The sequence below is a fragment of the Leptonychotes weddellii genome, chromosome 6 (genome assembly GCF_054177405.1).
Source record: "Leptonychotes weddellii isolate Sample4059 chromosome 6, ASM5417740v2, whole genome shotgun sequence".
NCBI classification, from domain to species: Eukaryota; Metazoa; Chordata; class Mammalia; order Carnivora; family Phocidae; genus Leptonychotes; species Leptonychotes weddellii.
In genome coordinates, this window is record NC_138374.1 from 85889963 (window position 1) to 85909049 (window position 19087).

Sequence of the window (19087 nt, forward strand, 5' to 3'; positions counted from 1 at the left end):
AGATCTGGAAGATGCAGGGGTGGTCGTTCCCACCACATCCCCACTTAACTCTCCTATGTGGCTTGTACAGAAGACAGGCGGATCTTGGAGAATGACAGTGGATTATTGTCAAGCTGAACTAGGTGGTGACTCCACTTGCAGCTGCTGTACCAGACGTGGTTTCGCTGCTTGAGCAAATTAACACATCCCCTGGAAACTGATATGCAACTCTTGGGCTGGCAAATGCCTTTTCCCCCATCCCTGTCAATGAGAACCTCCAGAAGCAGTTTGCTTTCAGTTGGCAAGGCCAGCATGACACTTTTCCTGTCCCACCTCAGAGGTATATCAACTTTCCAGCTCTACATCATAATTTAATTCATAGGAATCTTGATCTCCTTTCCCTTCCACAGGCTATCACACTGATCCATTACACTGATGATATCATGCTGATTGGACCCAGTGAGCAAGAGGTAGTAACCACTTTAGACTTACTGGTAGGACGTTGGTGTGTCAGAGGATGGGAAATAAATCTGGCACAAATTCAGGGGCTTTCTATCTCAGTGAAATTTTTAGGGGTCCTGTGGTGTGAGCATGTCAACACATCCCTTCTAAGGTAATGGATAAGTTGTTGCAACTGGCCTCTTTTACAATCAAAAAAGAGACACAATGCTGAGGGGGCCTCTTTGGATTTTGGAGGCAACATATGCCATTTGGGTGTATTATTCCAACCCATATCCCAAGTGACTCAAAAAGCTGTTGAATAAGAAGACTCTGCAATATGTCGAGAGTGCTGCACAAGCTTCTCTGCCATTTGGGCCATAGGATCCAGCAGATCCAACGGTGCTCAAAGTGTCAATGGCAGGTAAGGATGCTACTAGGAGTCTTTGGCAGGTCCTAACAGGTGACTTGCAGCTCAGACTCTTAGGATTTTAGAACAAAGCCTGACATCCTCTATGGATAACTCTTCTCCTTTTGAGAAATAGCTCTTGGCCTGCTACTAGACCTTAGTAAGGACCTAATGCTTAACCATGGGCCACCAAATTACCATGAGACCTGAACTGCTCATCACCTGACTCATGAGGACGGACGCTACACTCCAAAAGAACGATGTGAGTTTTCTAATTTATACAGACAGAAATCTAAGGAACATGTGTGGGAATGGATATTAAGGGTACGGGATAATGGTGGAAGGAACACAAAGTGACATCTCAACCTCCAAAACTGTATAAGCGAATTCCTCATAACAAATCTCTTTCATATATACAGTTGATCCTTGAATAACATGGGTTTGAAGTGTGCAGGTCCACTTATACATGGATTTTTTACCATATAGTACTGTAAATGTATTTTCTCTTCCTTATGATTTTAATGGCATTTTCTTTTCTCTAGCTTACTTTATTGTAAGAATACAGTAACACAATATATAACATACATACACAAAATGTGTTATTTTATATTTATTTATAATACATATAACATACAAAATAGTGTTAATCGACTGTTCGACTATGTTATTGGTAAGGCTTCCCCAGTCAATGGTAGTCTGTTACATTTTTGAGGGATTAAAAGCTATACTTGGGCTTTCGCCTGCATGGGGGGTCAGCAATCCTAAACCCTGCCTTGTTCAAGTATCAACTGCAAAATGAAAGTCACATATATATTCCTACTGGTTTCATTTCTCTGGAGAACCCTAATATAGGCAAGTTCTGTAACATCTCTATGTCTCAATTTCCTCATCCTGGAAAATTGGGATAAACACTTTCTAGCTCCCAGAGTTGTGAGGATTAAAAAAAAGAATTGATACACGGAGTTTGCTGAGGTCAAAGCAGTGTTTTATACATTTTTGTATTTTAATCACCTAGTAAAGTTTCTGGCAGAATGCAGATGCTCATAAATATTTGTTGAATAAATGACTTTATCAATTTTTAAAATAATCCTAACATATATAACTGTATTATTCATTATTTTTTATTCAGCAAATATTTATGAATACCTACTATGCCCAGGCATAAATATTTTCATTAAGAGGAAAATGAATCATTGATACAGACTATTTTAAACTATTTTTTTCCTCACAGAGCTATTCTTCCTTAAATAAAAATTCATTCCATGAAGATTATGGAAATGAGATAAAGAATGAATAGCACATGCACTAGCTTCAATTACTTTCTAAAAGTCATATTAATTTACTTTTTGAACTAAAGAGCAAAACAAAGATTAAATAGAAGCTAGGAATTTAAGTAAAAGTATTCAGGTTCCTTTTCTTAGTGGAGGTAATTTCAAATTCCTTGCCCTCGGAGCAGGGGCAGGTAATTAACTGTGTTTCAAATAGGTTGATGATTTTGAAACTTCCCCCATGGTAATGCCGGTGAATCTAACTTAGGCTATATTTCCGGATTAATTGTAACATGATTGAAATTTGCATTTCCTTAATGGAGGGTGGTGTGGCTTGAAATAATTAGATTATATGGTGGCCCAATTATTTGGTTTGAACAGTCCCGCACACACCCTAAGGCTTAATTACCATGAATAAATCAATCCCACCCCAAATTCATTGGCTGTCACTGACAATAGCTTCAACTGTACTTGCACAGGGTAAGGAATTCAATGAGGCTAAGACCCGTGATTAAAACTTTAGCCGTTAGAATAACCGCTGACTCTCTTAGAGATCCGTTTTTCTTCAATGTAGAATCTGCAATTCTACTCAATTTAAACTTTGCAGTCATTTCTCTCTTCAAGACAGACTATCTAGGATTGAATTTCTTTTTTATTAAAGAAATATATTTAAGTAAGCTCTACACACGAGGTGGGGCTTGAACTCAGGACGCTGAAACCGGCGTCACATGCTCTACCCACTGAGCCACCCAGGCGCCTCCTGAATTCTTTTTTTCTAACTTTGCTTATGAGATAGGCTTTTCTTTTCACTCTTTAAAAAAAAAAAAACTGGAAAAATTTTAGGTTTTTTTTAAAGAATTCGTGAAGTAATTAGAACTGGGTCTTGTCCAGAGAAATTTACCATTAAAGAAATCTTAGAACACGACTGAAATAAAGATATTTACAATAGAAACGCCTACTATCATATTTGCTCTGAGAAACACAGCCAAGTAAAATTCTGATCTACTGCTGATTTCGATGTTTTTATTTATTAGGTCATCAGTTTCCAGTTTACGGCTAACTTTTAAGTATGTTCCTAAGCCAAAGGAAGGGGAGCGTGCCTATCCATGGGCGAGGGAATCAGCTCTTGGTTTCGATCGGGTGAGCGGCAATCCAGGCGCAAGAAAACCCCAGGGAGGGTGGGGGCGGAAATTAGCGACTTAAACGCCCAGCTCCCGAGAAGGCGGCCGGGTATTAGAAACAAGTAGAGCAGAAGAGATTTGGGGCTAATTAAAAGCAGCACAAGACACTCCCCCTCACGTTAGCCGGGCCGGGTCTCCAGCATTTGCAGAGTTGGGGGCGGGGACTAGTTAGGATTCAAATTTAAAGCGGGACGCCCGCGCAGAGCTCAGCAGGTGCCTTCAGCCCTGCTCCCCGCGGCGGGCGTTTCCGCCTCTACCTGCCCACCGGGCCGGAAATTACCTAGCAGGGGAGCTGCCCCTCCTTTGTTGTCAGCGGTTCCACAGCGCGGAAAGCCTTAAAAAGTGCGCAGCGGAGGGGACGCGGGGACTGGTCCGCCCACGAGGACTCCACGCGTTTCCACGCTCTTGGCCGCTGTGTCCCCTGCCCTTCCTTTAAAATGCCACTGTCCATTGGGGGGACGTCGGAATAAAGCTGGGAGGGCAGTGAGGCGGGAGAGAGAGGGAGGATTGTAAGAAGGGACGAGCGCTCAACGTACTACACAGGTTACGCTTCAAGAAGGAGCCCAGGGGAGGTAACGCATGCGCCGCCTGCATTTCAGGCGCGTGGAGAAAGCTGCGCATGAGCAGAGCCGAAAGAAAAAAAATGCAGGGAAGGGGTGACTGGCAGGTTGAGGGCGCTTTAGCTACTGAAGAGACACAGCGGCCAGGAGGCGCGTGCGCAGAGCGCCCGAAGGGGTGGGGCTCCTCTAAGGGGTCGGCCTCGCGCGCCCCCTGGCGCGCGCCCGGGGAGAAGAGGGAGCGGGAGGGGGCGGAGAGGAGGGAGGAGGCACGGAGGGCGGGAGGGGGGAGGGGAGCCGGAGCGAGGGAGGGTTTATCGACCGGGCGATTTTGGTTAAAATATTCAAAATGGCGGACGGAGGAGCAGCGAGTCAAGATGAGAGTTCAGCCGCGGCGGCAGCAGCAGCAGGTAATCATTACAGCATTTTACATATTCATATTCATACTCAACCCCGGCTCCCGCTGCCCCCCCCCGCGACTTAGCATAATTTATTAGTACTCAGGATTATTATAATTAACGGCGGGGAGATGGGGGGCCGGGGAGCACGGAGCCCCCGCCGGGCGCCGAGCGGAGGGGGAAAGAGGCTTGGAGCGGCCAGGCGGAGGGGGAAGACAAGGGGCAAAGGGGGCTGCGATCCACCGCCCTCCTCCTGCCCCCGGCCCACCCCGCCGCCGCCGCTGCTCGCCCGCCCGCCCGCCGGCACCGGCCCTTCTCCTCCGCCGGCGGCCGCCGCCGCCTCCTCGCCGCGGTGCCCGAACCCGAGCGGGTCCGCGGCGGGGCCGCGGGGCCGGGGCACAGGGAGAGGACAATAAAGACATTTTACATATTCATAGCCGCTGGGCCGGCGGGGCGCGGGCGGGCGACCCGGCCGGGCGGGCGCGGGGTGGGGGGGGCGTGGAGGGGGATGGAGGTGGTGGAGAGCACAATGCCGGGGAGGCGGCGGGGCCGGAGCGGACACCGGCGGCCGGACAGCCACACGCGCCCCCCCCCCCCGCCCCGGGAGAGGGCCCGGGCGGGGGAGTGGGGCGCCCGGGGAGAACGTTCTGCCGGCGCCCGCGCCCCGCAGCCGCACGGGGGTCCGAGCGGGGCTGAGCCCGGGGGTCACGGCCCCGGGCACCTCGGCCGCGCCCCGCCTGTCCCCCGTGTGGCGGCCTGACCTGAGCCAGGCCTGCGCTCTAGGTGGGTAGGGGTGAGCGGTCGTGGGCTCTGTGAAGTGGCCTCGGGGCGGCGGGGTTGGGGAGCCCGCGCAGGGGTCCGCTTCGCACCCTCCGGGACGGACAGGGTTGAAAGGCGGCCCTCGTGGAAAGTTCCCCTCGGAGGGGGATGTCCTCTGGGGCAGCCCCATGTGCTCTGGACCATCGGTCAGCAGTCCCTGTAGGTCCTGGAAAAGCCCACTCTCCCTCGTGGGTCGTACTTTTCTCCGGGGAGTTGGGTTGGAGGTGCCTGGCGTGGTCTGATCTTCATCGCCGCCCTGCCCCTCCCCGCGACCCCGCCTCTGCGCCGGACCGGGACGGACGCGGCCGGGGGCCCTAGGGGGCCTCTGGCTCCCAGGCCCCAGAAGCACCCGGAGGCCTCTCAAGAACTCGGATGTAGAGGGCTGGCCTCTTGCCCCTGCCCCAGAACCGGCCGGCCTGACGAGTTGATAATATTCTAGATTTCCCCTCTCCTGTTGGGAGTTAGGTAGGGGCGGGGATCCCCCTCCCCGGTTCTGTGGTGGTGGTTTCTTGCTGGGTGCTGGGTCCTCTTTACTCTCTGCTTAGCCGAACCTCTCTCATTTGAATAATGTCTAATTCGGGGAGGTTTATATTATTGAAATGGCCGCCTGGCTTTCCCCGCCTCTCATGTTTAGTAATTCAGACCTTTAATAACAGCCACTCACAGCCCAACGCCGTGTTTATATTTTACATTCGCCCCATGTGCTTTTGTGGTTCGATATGATTCTTTTTTTTTTTTTTTCCTTGGCAATCCACGGGGCTCTGAGATCAAACCCAGACTGTGCTGGGAAGAGCAGGGGGAGAGCTAGGCCTTGGCTCCTCTAGCAGTTGCCTAGGCCTCATTCTCTGCCGCTTGATTTATTTACTAATAACCAAAATGACTTTCCCCCACCAACTTCCATACACATACCCGTCCTCCGCGGGCAAAACAAACCCTCCTGGGGCCTTAACCAGCATTAAGGCAGCTCCTACCTAAGCTTCAACTCTGTCGCGTTTTGTTTTCTCTTAAAAAGACTTTCTTATAGTTTGCAGTAATATTAGGCCTAAGGAAAAAATTTTTTCTCATTTTCAGAGGCGAGTGAAACCTATTTTGATTTAATACAAATAAATCACTTTACTTTAGTGATAGTTCTCCCCTGCCCCTTGGCTTCTACCTCGAAGTTAAACACTTTCAGGCTTTGTAAAGGTCTGCAGTATTTGTAAAACCAATAGGTTTTTTTTTTCCCTAGGAGTTGTAGAGTAAGTGTTTTAGAAATTCCAATTAACAGCACTTTCAGAATGTCTCAGTGCTGCATTTCCTTTTCAGCTTCTTCATTCTGATTTAAAATAGGGCTGATATTAATTTTGTGCTATCCCTGTCAAGGTTTGCTTATTTTACTGGTACCCTTCTAAAGACAGAAAATGGGGTTGTGTTTTCTTTGAGTGTTTGTGTCATGGTTAAATGAGGGAACATAGAAGAATAAACATAGGCATTGTGTCTACCCTGATCTTGGAACTTATTCTCCTCCCAACACACCCACCTCTCTTGAAGTTGTCAGAACTGATTTTATGTTTTATGTAAAATTAGGACAGTTGGTCTGTGAAAGTTAGGCTAACTTTTGTTATTTAGAAGAAACAGTAATTTTCATTTTTTGGTCTTTCCCTTGGTAAAGTTTTCTTTCCTTTTTATTTTATAGTTTTAGTGTGTTTTTTAAAAACACAGTGTTGTTTCTCATTGGTGTTTTTTTTTTTTTTTTTTTTACCCCTGCTAGTAAAGTACCAGAGAAGTGTTATTTAGCAGGGATGTGTTAAACCTTTGAAATTAAAAGGCACTTTATGGTCAGTTGCTAGGTACATATTTTGGGAGACATTAGTCTTCAGTTTAATTTGTAACAAAATTGTAGATTTGATGGGCTAACAGCAAGCCAGTTTCACATTACCAGTTCTCATCATTTTTCCTCTTTCACCTCCAGTAGGCAGGCCCTGAATGCAGCAGGAAAAAAATGTGTAGCTTTCATGTGAATGTTCAGGTGAATGACTGCTTTGGAGACCTGAAGCATGAGGTCGAATGGACACAAAGCAGTTATAAGATTTCATGCCTTAAATAGCATATGTTTTTGCACCCGATTCCCAAGATGTGGTCAAACTGATGATGTCATTGGACAGAGGACAAGGTGCAGTTAATTTGATTTATTGTCCTGAGGTGAACTGTAGCAGTGAAACCTTCTCATAGGGAAACCATTTATCTCGGGACAATTTCCTTTATAGCTGCAATTTAACCACTACTGAGGCTGTAGGTATTTTATCCAAGATGATAAAATGTACACTGCATTTTATAAACAAAATTCCACTGTTAGAATTTTTGTAATAGAGAAAAGGATGAGTATTGTTAACTGGCCTTATATTTTGGTTGGCATTCCATGCTATTGTAAAAATTCATTTCCTCAAATTCTCAGAAGGAGACTATGGGTTTTAAGTAAGTATAATCATGGAAGGGATCAATATAAATGCTTATTTTAGAGAGGTTCTTTGTGACCTCCCAAACTCAAGTAAGAAGCTGCCAGGCTAAAGAAGGAGAGATCATTTGCCTTAGAACCTATTTCAATGAGTAAAGTGAAGTTGAAGAGAATGAAGGCTATATATTCTTTTAGATTGAAATTACAGTGTTTAAAATAAGGTAGATAACTCATAAGAAAGCATGTGCTTTGCAAACAGTTTTTTAAAAATAAATCGAACTTCTTTTTGGACAAATTTGTGTATTTACTTTGATTGATTAGTGATTTTTAGAATTGTTATGTTGTGAGGTAGTGATTCCACCTATGATTTCTGACAGAAGACTCCTTTTAGACATTTTTCATCGTAGTTTTTACCAGTTTATCTTAAAGTGCTGATTAAAATGCTCTGGGAATGTTGTAGGATGCTGTGCTTTATCCTAAGTCTTCCAAGCTTGATACAGAATTTTAGATTACTTTTAAGCTTTAGTAAGTTTATAATCTGCCTGTCTCCTTAGGCATCTGTCAGGCGGTTTCTCACAAATTTTCAGAAGATCCACTGTCACTTCCTTCTTAACTTGCCCCACCTATTAATTATAATGGTACTTTTGAGTTTAGGTCTTGAAAATTCATGTGACAGCTGACCAAATGTTTTTAATATCTGACAGGACCATTCTGCTGCCAAGCTATCATTGTAAAGTAATTTTTAACATCTTTCCCAAACTAATTTCTAATTCCTTTCATTTTGTCATTGTCAAAAATCCCAGTAGTCAAGGAACAGCGAACTATTATTCAGGTTTAAATTGTATAGTATTCTGCCATATTTTTAATTTACTATTCTCTGCATCAATAGGCAGCATAAAGCAAGAAGAAATAAATGTGTTTTATTGCTACCTAGATTGAAGTAATTGTTAATCTGTTATTCATCTGGTCATTGGATTTTGGAATAAGTCTAGGGCTCAGAATGTTAAATTGCTCTTATCAAGCCACCAAAGATGTGTAAAGGAGCCTTGAATATCTTAGGCCAGTGCTTCTAACATGATAGAACTAGAAATTTGAATGTTATCTTTCATATGTATTTTGCATTAAAAATGAAATATTTGAAGTTTCTTGAATCTGAATTATTTGATCTTGGATTTGTGTGTGTCTAGGTGTGTGTTCAAGTTGTTTTTAAAATTGGTCACTCACTTTCATGAATGTGTTTCCTTTGTACCAGGAAGACTATAATATTATGTAGTGGTGATTGCCTTATTATTAATGGTTTTTTTTGTTTTGTTTTTTGTTGAAAACCCACAGCTCTAGTCTTCGCATATAGGTCTTTCCAGCACTATTAAAAATAATTTTCTTTTAAAATAATGGTATATGGCTGTTATTAACTTCCTTTTATACAATAGTATTTGTTCAATTACACAGTTTTTGTGATTAGTAAATACTTACTGTGAAAGCGCAGTTTTAAGCAGGATGTGTTTTCCCAATGGAAGTGATTATGTTTAGAACTATTTACATAATTATTGTTTCCCGAACAGAACAAGTCACGGACAAAACATGCTCCTTTTGGGTCATTTATGTTCTTGTTTCTGTTTCGTCTTTTAATGTTAAATGCCTGAGCGAACATGCTTATTACTTATTTCTTCAAGGGAATCCAATGCTAGGTGTTAGAGTTTGGATTTGGTTATTATACATCTGTCTTACTTGAGTTTCTGTATCCCTTCTGAATGAATTCTTTCGTCGTCCTCCTCCTCTCTTTTAGGAAACTCTTTGGGCAGGGATTTTGCTTAATTCTTTTATTGTATTGTTTAAATAAGATAAATATCTTTTTGAAGGGTATCAGGGTTGAAAGAGGTAACGATTACAGATCATAGAGAAAAGCAGTTTCCTTATCCATCTTCTGCTCAACATTTTTGCACATTATTGACATTTTGTGAATAAAGATTAATAATTTTGTGGATTTATATTTCTTCTTAGGTTATTTACACTGATGTGTTATCTAATTGTATCCATGGAAAGAGGCAAGCTTAGGATGCTCCTACTCTGCCATCTTCCCAGCCTCCCTCCTGTATTTCTTTTTAGGAATAAATCTGTTTTATTTTGTACTGCAGTATTTCCATGTTCTAAACTGGCTGTGAGCCTTATACACTCTTTCAGCAGTAATAACAGTGGGACAAAATAGCATGAGTGGAGCCATCGCCTGACTTTCTGATCCATTTACAATATATTTAGAATTTGGAATATGAGAATTATCTTAAGTTTCAGATACTCTGATTTAAAGAAGCTCTTTACATAGTGTGCATGTGTGTTTTTACTAGAGGGTGTTACTGAGCATTTGATATGTTGTTTGTGCTCCCTGGCTGATACAGCTTCTTTGTTTTTGTTTTCCAGTTAAGCAAATACTTAAGTTTTCACCATTGCCTAGATTTTGCTGACAAGACTATTAATGAGCAAAAGAAGAATCAGTAAACCTTTAGATTTATCAGATTTTTTTTTAAGTATGGTCCAGGAAACTGGATATTCATCCAGAAAAAGGATACATAATATTAATTAAAAAAAAAAAAAAAAGAATGTGAAAAGCACAAAACTAAGCTCAATAAGAGTATTGGTAGTAGCTTTACTTAGTCTGCAATGCTGAAAGTCATTGAAAGTACAGTTTAATTTGTCACATGATTTATTTCATAATTCTCTGTAACTTTATTGGTTTTTATGTTGGAATCATAACAGTAGTATATAAAGTTAAATCAGTAAAATAATAAAAATTATGGTTTGTTTTTTTTTTTTTGGACTAGTCAGCTTTCTCTTTGCAATAGAAGATATAAACAGGAATGGCTGGGAAATGAACATTATGTTTTTTGTTTAATGTGGTCACCTTAAATAATGGGGTTGTGCTGACTGGCTTTGTAACTTATGAACTGAATATACTTTTTTAGAGAAAAGTAACTTACCTATTGTTTTAGTACACTTATTTTAATGGTCTGCTTAATGGAAAAAAGGCCTTTTTTTTTTTTGCTGATTCATACTGCAGCAAGACAGTATATTATAATCAGTCTTTTAAAGAGTTATTTAATTGCTTAGAAAATATATCTGCTGTGTACCTGGACTTATGCCAGTTGTCTTTGGGGATAACAAGGGAAATAAAAGACTCTGTTGTGGAGGAGTTGGTATGTTTTCTTAGCAGGGAAAATTAAAAAACAGTGTATGTAATTATATATTAAAATATGTAGCAGATAAAAATGTTCAGAGTAGAGATCAGGGTGTGTCCAAATTTGTAGGAACCAAAGCATCCTAGAGCTGTTATGGCTGGAAGGTAATGTAGATACCATCTATCCTAAAGCCTTTATAGATGAGGAAATGCTCTCACAGTGGTGTAGTGTCTTGCCTTCAGTCTTAACTCTGAGTTAGGCATCAGAACACAAGACTTCTGACTTTCTAGACTCCTCCTCCCTACACCCCCAATCTCTCCCTCTACTACTTTACTGCCAGTCTGAGAAGACTTTAAGTAGAAGATGAGTCTTAAAGCTGAGCTTAAGAAAGGCAAAAAGAATTTGGAAGAATGGGAAGACAGGGAAACACATTGCTGGGGAAACGTTGAAGATTGTAGATAAAGAATGAGGCATTTTTTCTATGTGCAGGGAGGCTTTTGGAAGTTTTTGAAGTAAGGAATCCTGTGATAAAAGTGATATTTTAGGATTAATATGGTGGTGTGCAAGATGGTTGGAAATAGGAAGCAGAGACCATCCATGGAAACCAGTAGATAAAAATTGAGGCATGTGGTTTGTTGACTAATTGCTGTACACACTGTTAGAGATACAAACAGGACAGTTACCTGACCTCAACGGGCTTTCATTCTAATAATGATATTATAAAATAGAGAATCCACGATAAATACGTTGAGTATGTTGTCCAGTTAATCAAACAGAATAAGGACCTTTAGAAGAAATTCTTGCCAGGTCTTTATATTAGGAACTATTTTATTTCTGACCAATGGTTTTGTTTTTAGTCTTCTGGACACTGGATTGTCTAATTGACTTAGTTTCCTTTTAATCAACTGCAGCATTTAGACCAAGTTATCTTAACCTGAAAGGTGAGATGGGTAATTATGGTATGAGTTTTTCTTAGCCTCCTCATTCCCAGTTCCATTTTGTGTCCTTAACTTTTGTTTTATATTTCTTTTATTGCTTCCATCTTTAAACTCTTGTTATTTTGTGTTTCATGTGGGCTGCCTTTATGTCCTTTCTGGAGCAAGGCAGGTGTAAATAAAATAAAATTACCATCACCATGACATAATGATAATGTCTGTATTTTTATAGTACTTTAAAGTTTATAGCAGCACTCTCATTTTCATTACCTCAGTTGGTCCTTTCAGGCAAGTATTATTATGCCCATTTTATAGTTGAGTAAAATAAAGCCTAGATTAAGTAACTTTCACAAGGTCATGTGCTCAGTAAGCACAGTGTTTGGGGAACAGCAGGACTTCCAGGTTAGTTGTTACTTAGGCTGTACAGTGGGGAGTGGTGGAAGGTAGTTTGGGACTGTTCTGGAGTGCTCGGAATACTCCGCTTTGGTGGTGTAGGAGTTTGGATTTCTTCTGCTAGGCAGTAGGGAGCCATTGAATTTTTTTTTGTTCTGGACTAGCCATGATAAAAGCCCTTAATTTTAAGTGTTTAGCAGCTAGTTAGAGTCAAGGGGGATGCTAAGGTTTTGAACTTAGATTACCAAGAGCAGTGCCGAATGAACAGAGGTTGGGAGGTTGGAAGAGGGAGCCATTTGGAGAATAGGCAATGAATTCAATTTTGGAAATGTCATTTGAGACATGATTGGGTGGATATTATTAGGCTACAAATTCATTGTGAAGATCAGAACAGTTTTACTGAACTAAATGTGTAATAAACATACAAATACTAGGATTGAGATTTGTGCTCATGCCACTATGTGTGTGGACTGAGCACTGAGTCTGAGCATTGTAAATTCTAGACCTCTCATTTTGACTTTGCCACTGACTTCTGTGGTTGTTTCTCTCAACAATAAGATGGTGATAATACCAGTGTTAGAGCGATGCTGTGGGGAGTAACAAATTGATAGCAGAAGCATTTTTAAAGTACTGTAATAGTTTTTCTTACAGGAGCACAAGAGTAAAATCAGCAATTTTATTACTTGTGTTGCTGTAGAGAAGGAGAAGCTTTAGCTTTAGATTGATTCTGTGGGGCATCTTACTGCAGGTTGTATGTTTCCTTGTGCAGTCAACACCCTGGGAGAGGGAGTATACTCCCCTGCTACTCTTCTGAAAGTTTTACCCAGTGGAGGTGTTGCATTGTAGCAAACATAAACTTCTGTTATCTAGCCCCCATCCCTGCCTATGCATTATCTTATGCTACTTCCTTACAGAGCATGACTCAACAATTCCACCCAGGAAGTCCCCTTTTATACGCCCACCACAAACACAGTTTCTTTTAGCAGATTTTAATTTTTTAAAAAATCTACCTAAAACTTTGTGTTGAAGAGCTGTTTTGGGAGGGTGGCTGTATTTTAGTCTGATGCTTGTTTGGGCTCTTTTTCATCCTCCCTCCCCATCCCCTATGCGTCCTACTCCACAGTCCCCATCTCATTTTGAAAGTAAACCCACCAGGGACGCCTGGGTGGCTCAGTGGGTTAAGCATCTGCCTTTGGCTCAGGTCATGATCACAGGACGAACCCCATATCAGGGAGAGCCTGCTTCTCCCTCTCCCTCTGCCTGCCGCTCCCCCTGCTTACACACTCATTCACTCTGTCAAATAAATAAATAAGTAAATAAATAAAATCTTAAAAAGAAAAGTAAACCCACTGTTTTGGTCAGGCTGGCATTTGGGATGCTCCGTGAGAACGTCTACTCACACTTTCCCCTCCTTTGGAATGTCAGTGTGTGATGTGGTATAGTGAGTTGAGAGAGCTGGGTTCTAGATCACTAATTAGCTTTGTGACTTTGAGACAAGTTACTTCACTGATTTTTTTTCCCCCTCTTCATATTTGTAAATAAGAGAGTTTTCACACTTTTAAAAGTCACTGGAGTTCTTTTTTTTTTTTTTAATTCTTTTTAAAATGAATTTTAGGCAGAAGCTTATTGTGTAAAAGGTAAGAGTGGAGCTGTTCTGATTGAAATAGTTGTCAGGGGCAGGAAAAGCATCCTCCCTCTGTTTTCCATTGTGGCCCTTAAGGCACTTCCACAGGATCCTTGAGGACTCCTGCTGAGCACACTGTTTGAAATTTCTTGTCCTTGTTTATCATAAAGGACCTATCTGTTATTCTGTCTCCAAAAATAGCTGATCTTTCAAGCCTTTGCTACTGTCCTAGTTTCCTGAGTTTAGCACTTAATTTGTGTTCATTTAGCTAATTCAGCACTTCATTACACACAGTCTTATTTTCGTCTCTAATTGAGTTATATAAGTAAATCTTGTCTCCTCTAAGAGCCTTGAGAGCAAGAACACATTGCTAGGGACAGAGTAGACATTTAGCAGATAATGCTTGATTGATTAAATTAGGAGTTCTCAGTTTTTGCTGGGATAAGAATCACCCTTGGAACTTTCTCAACATGCAAAGGCCCAGGCCTTACTCCAGAGTTTTTAATACAGTAGAGATCTGGCCATCCCTAGTTTAAAAAAGCTTTACAAATGATTCAGTAGCATTGAATGATAAGGTTAATTTAAATTAGGATAGTTGCATTCCAAGACTATTGCTTAGACTATTTTGAACAGCGGTTCTCAATGTATCAAAAAGGCTCCATAGTGGAAAGACAAACAGAGCTAGGAAACCTAGGTTCAGGGTGCCTATGTGGGCCAGTTGGTTAAGCAGCTGCCTTGGGCTCAGGGCATGATCCCAGGGTCCTGGGATCAAGTCCCACGTCAGCGGGGGCTTCTCCCTCTACCTCTGCCTCTCCCCGACTGCTTGTGCGCTCTCTCTCTCTCTCAAATAAATAAAATCTTAAAAAAAAAAATGGAGGAAGTTGAAGTCTTCTTTCAATACCAAAATTTAAAACAAAAAACACCTAGGTCCTTATTCTGTTTGTAGCACTGTGTAGCTTTCTGATGTCTAACTTTTCTGGCCCATAAGATTCTCATGGATAATTTATGGATTGTTTTCATACTTTTTTTTTCTTTTTAAGCTATCTTTTGGGTGAAGGCCAGTAAACACATACTTTGAGTAGCTTCGCTTTCATCTAAATACCATTTTAATAAATATATTAAGAATATAGACTGATGGGGTGCTTGGGTGGCTCAGTTGGTTAAGCGTCTGCCTTGTCATGATCCCAGGGTCCTGGGATCGAGCCTTGCATAGGGCTCCCCACTCAGCAGGGAGTCTGCCTCTCCCCTGCCTCTCCCCTGGCTTGTTCTCTCTCTCTTGCTTACTCTTTCTCTCAAATAAATAAAATCTTTAAAAAATACATAGACTGATAAATTATTGAACACTACATCTGAAACTAATGATGTACAGTAAGTTGGCTAATTGAATTTAAATTAAAAAAACAAACAAAAAACCCCAAACAAAAAAAGAATATAGAGCATGATAGATTTGATCCTATCTTAGCAATAGAGCTCACATGAGAGAGGTAGTCCAGAAAGGTGGTATTTAGATTTTAAACTTGAAACATCTTATTAGAATGTGAATGAACAAGGATACTAAGCTTATCGGGAACTGTAATAGTTCTCAATGTGAGCATGAATTGGATTATAATTAACCAACCTGACTGGTCCTTCTGCATTCACTTAATTCAGTAAATATTTATAGAGCGTCTTTTATTCCTTGCCATTTACCCAACACTGGAAATAGAATAGTGAGTAAGATGGATACAGTTTTTGCCTTCAGAGTTTATAATCTGTTGGGCAAGTCATACATTAAATAACACTGTTCCTACGTAACTGAGTAAAATACGGGAAATCCAGAGTACTCTGAGTAAGATACGGCCAGAAGCGTAAGATACCTTATGGAACACCTAATCTGGACAAGAGGATTTGGGAAGGGTTCCCTAAGGAAGTGATGTTTACACTGAGACCTGAAGGATGAATGAAAGTTAATCAGTCCAAGGCCAAGTAGGAAGTAGGATTGCAAATGTTCTAAGCAAAGGGCACAGTATATACATTACTCTTGAAACTAGTGAAAACACAGCACTTTCAAGGAACTCAAGTTTGGTCTGTCTAGGAAGAATAAGATTTAGCTGAAGAGCTGAAGATTATTTTATTATAAGGCTTTTATATAATCTTTGTCCTTTTTAATGGCCAAATACACAGGCAAAATCTGTGGAAGAGATTTCATACCCTCTACCAAGTGTATTAATTTCCAGTGACAATAATAACATTTACTGAGTCTTTGTGCCAGGTACAAAATGCTTTATATGCATTTTTGCATTAATCTTCACCATGACCCATGAGGTGTGTGCGGTGGTCATCCTCATCTTTCATGTGAGGAACCTGTGGTTTAAGGAGGGTGAGTGGCGCATCTAGGTCTCTGACCTGTTTTGATTGTGGCAGTAGGCAATTAAGAGAATTATCATGCTCTTAACCAGTAAATTCTGTTTCGAGTCACTTGGATGATGAAGTATGTAGCAACTGTTTATCCTTAGTGCACTTACACGGTTTCCAAGCCCAAATTGTATGGTCTAGAGCCAATTGTATATTCATCTCTATCTTGCTATTTGGAGAGATGGACAACTGATTACTGCATCTATTGTTAACTTAGCTTTCAGGTATCTCCACATGTTGATTATTAAAAATATTTTGCAGGGCGCCTGGCTGGCTCAGTCAGTTAAGCATCCAGCTCTGTGCTCAGTGCAGAGTCTGCTTGTCCCTCTCTCTCTACTCCTCGCCCTGCTCTCTCTCTCTTTTTCTCTAAAATAATAAATAAAATCTTTAAAAAATATTTTGAAACTGTACATACTGCTGAATCCAGTAATCCATAAATCCTGAACAATTTGGATTTCTGTTAAGAATTTAAAACTGAAGCTATTTGCAGATGTTAACATTCAGATAATTTTTATTTGGGGAATTGTTTATTTTATATTTTTTCATGACCCAGTTTGCTACTTAGGAAATGAGGACTTACACTGTTGCATATTATTTTGATTAACATGTCTTTAAAATATTTTACAGAGAGGGAGGCAAACCATAAGAAACTCTTGACTTTAGAGAACAAACTGAGGGTTGCTGGAGGGGAGGTGGTTGGTGGGGATGGGCTAAATGGGTGATGGGCATAAAGGAGGGCACTTGTTATAATGAGCACTGGGTGTTATATGTAAGTGATGAATCACTAAATTCTACTCCTGAAACTAATATTACACTATATGTTAACTAACTTGAATTTAAATAAAATCTTGGAAGAAAATATAAATAAAATATTTTAATGTTTAATGAGTTGTGACTTAAAATTGATGTACAGGGAAATACCATGCATTTGTTTACCATTCCCTTTACCCCTTACCAAGCTGTTACTAAACCAGGGATGTAGCTTTCAGTTGAGGAAACATGGCGGTTGATCATTGTTTCTGATAAGTTAGTCATTTAATAGTATTGGTGTTCTCAATCATATATACCCTGTTTAGTCTTGCCCAGTGTCACCCTGTTTAGTTGTTATGCTGTTTGTATCTGAAATATTTTTCTTTACACTGCCTTGCTGAGAGCCACTCTCCCCCACCCCCACTCCCCTGGTGCTTTCTCATGCAGTCAGCCAAGAATGCTGTTTAGGGAGACTAATATTTATACACTTATATACCAATCAGTTAGAAAGGAATTGGTGAAAATCCTTTGATGTCATGATAGACATTGTAAACATCACTATAGCCTGGGAAGACAAATTAATAATTTAACGAGTATTGCTGTAAGAAATCATGTTGTGAATTCAGGGACTTAGACTACAGTGTCAGAGCCATTGCCAGCTCATGATGCTGGAATCTCGTCTTATCAGTAACGTAATGCTGTAAGGACCAGTATGATGTTGGTTCAATTATTGAGCCCCTTTCTGGAATGTGCTCGTGAGTGTGTGCAGACACATGCCCACTAGTGCATAGTGCATCACCCCCGATGTGCCTGACCCCTCATGTCTGTGCACATAATTTTAAAAAGGAATCATAGTGTACATCTGTTATGTAACCTCCCCCCCTCCTCTTTTCTTAAATTTTTGCAAGGCTCCCTATTTAGGATTTGTTCAGGTCAGTAAAATAAACAGGTTTTTTTTGTTTTGTTTTGTTTTTTTGCTAGGTGTAACCTTTGGGAAATTTCAAGGCTAACTTTCTTTCTTCACTTTTTTTTTTTTTTTTAAGATGTCTCAACTTTAGTTGAATAACTTCTAGGGGCATAAATAACAAATGACAAATTAATTGTTGAATTATGACTCAGGGTGACCATAGCTGATCAAGGGTGATTCTTAGGTTAAACAGAAAGGCCAGCAGAGGGGCAATTTTTACCTTGTCTTATAAAACTAGAAAATACTGACATGGCTTCAGGTTTCAGTTCTTCAAAACTAACATAACCTGCCTTTTTTTTTTTTTTTGTAAAGATTTTATTTATTCATTTGAGAGAGAAAGAGTGTGGGGGGGGGCGGCAGGGAGGGGAGAGGAAGAGAGAGAAGCAGACTCCCCACTGAGTAGGGAGCCCTGACATGTGGGGCTTTATCCCCCAGGATCCTGAGATCACGATCTGAGCCTAAATCAAATCAAAAATCAGACGGTAAACTGACTGAGCCACCCAGGCGCCCCATAACCTGCCTTTTTCATCTAACAGTTGTTCATGAATATTCTTCCACATCTCCCCTCATCCTTTTCAATGTTTACACAGTATTTTATTGTATAGGTGGACCAACTAATTTACGGACCAACTAATTTACTTGATCCTTTTGATATGTTAGATTTTTTTTTCCCATAGTTATAAGCATCCATCTATAGTGTGTGTGTGTGTGTTTTTTTTAAGATTTTACCCAACATGGGGCTCAAACTCACAACCCCAAGATCAAGGTGCATGCTCCACCCACTGAGCCAGCCAGGTGTCCCTATAATGTTTTATTTTTTTTTAAATAAATTCTTAGTAATAAGAATTGTAGGATAAAAAAATTATGGCTTTAAAAATTTTAGCTGTGTTGTCATTGTATATTTTTACCTACAGTATATATTTTATCTGCAGCATTTAATAGTACCAGTTTCCCCACAAGCTCTTTTAAATTTTTGCTATGTTGATAGATGAAAAATATTAACATATTTTCATTTTCATATTTTTACTGTAAGTTGGGCATCTCTTTAAATTTTTTTCTTTTTCTGTATATTTTTCAAATGTAAAGCAGTGATTTTTTTCTTGCTGTATTGTACTGGTTCCAGCCTTTCAGAATACTTGTGGTTTTCCTGAAAATTTATAATTTAAATATTCTCTTTCCATGAGTACCTCCCCGTTCTTCCATCTAATTAATTCTTACCTGTCTTTTGAGAAGTAGTTTAGGGATGAGAGAAGAGATTGGGTCACCTGCTGGGAACTCTTCAACTTCCCTACTCCCTTCCCCATTTCCCCAGACTTTCAAAGTCCGAGTCCGAGTTAGAGACCTTTTCTCTGTTTCTGTACATCCTATTCA

General features: G+C 40.8%; 1 protein-coding gene across 5 annotated transcripts in view; it reads left to right on the forward strand.

The window, feature by feature from the left end:
• The first annotated feature begins 4156 nt into the window (after positions 1-4156).
• POU2F1 (POU class 2 homeobox 1) overlaps positions 4157-19087 on the forward strand; it is a 183415-nt gene continuing 168484 nt past the window's right edge. The window contains exon 1 of one of the 5 annotated variants that reach the window (XM_081824529.1): positions 4157-4242. Coding sequence is in view for 1 of the 5 variants with exons in the window: in XM_081824526.1 (XP_081680652.1) it covers positions 4182-4242 (61 nt within the window). In the remaining 4 variants the exon portion in view is untranslated. The remainder of the gene's footprint in view (positions 4243-19087) is intronic. The other 4 variants (XM_081824530.1, XM_081824526.1, XM_081824527.1 and 1 more) reach the window with 4 other exon arrangements.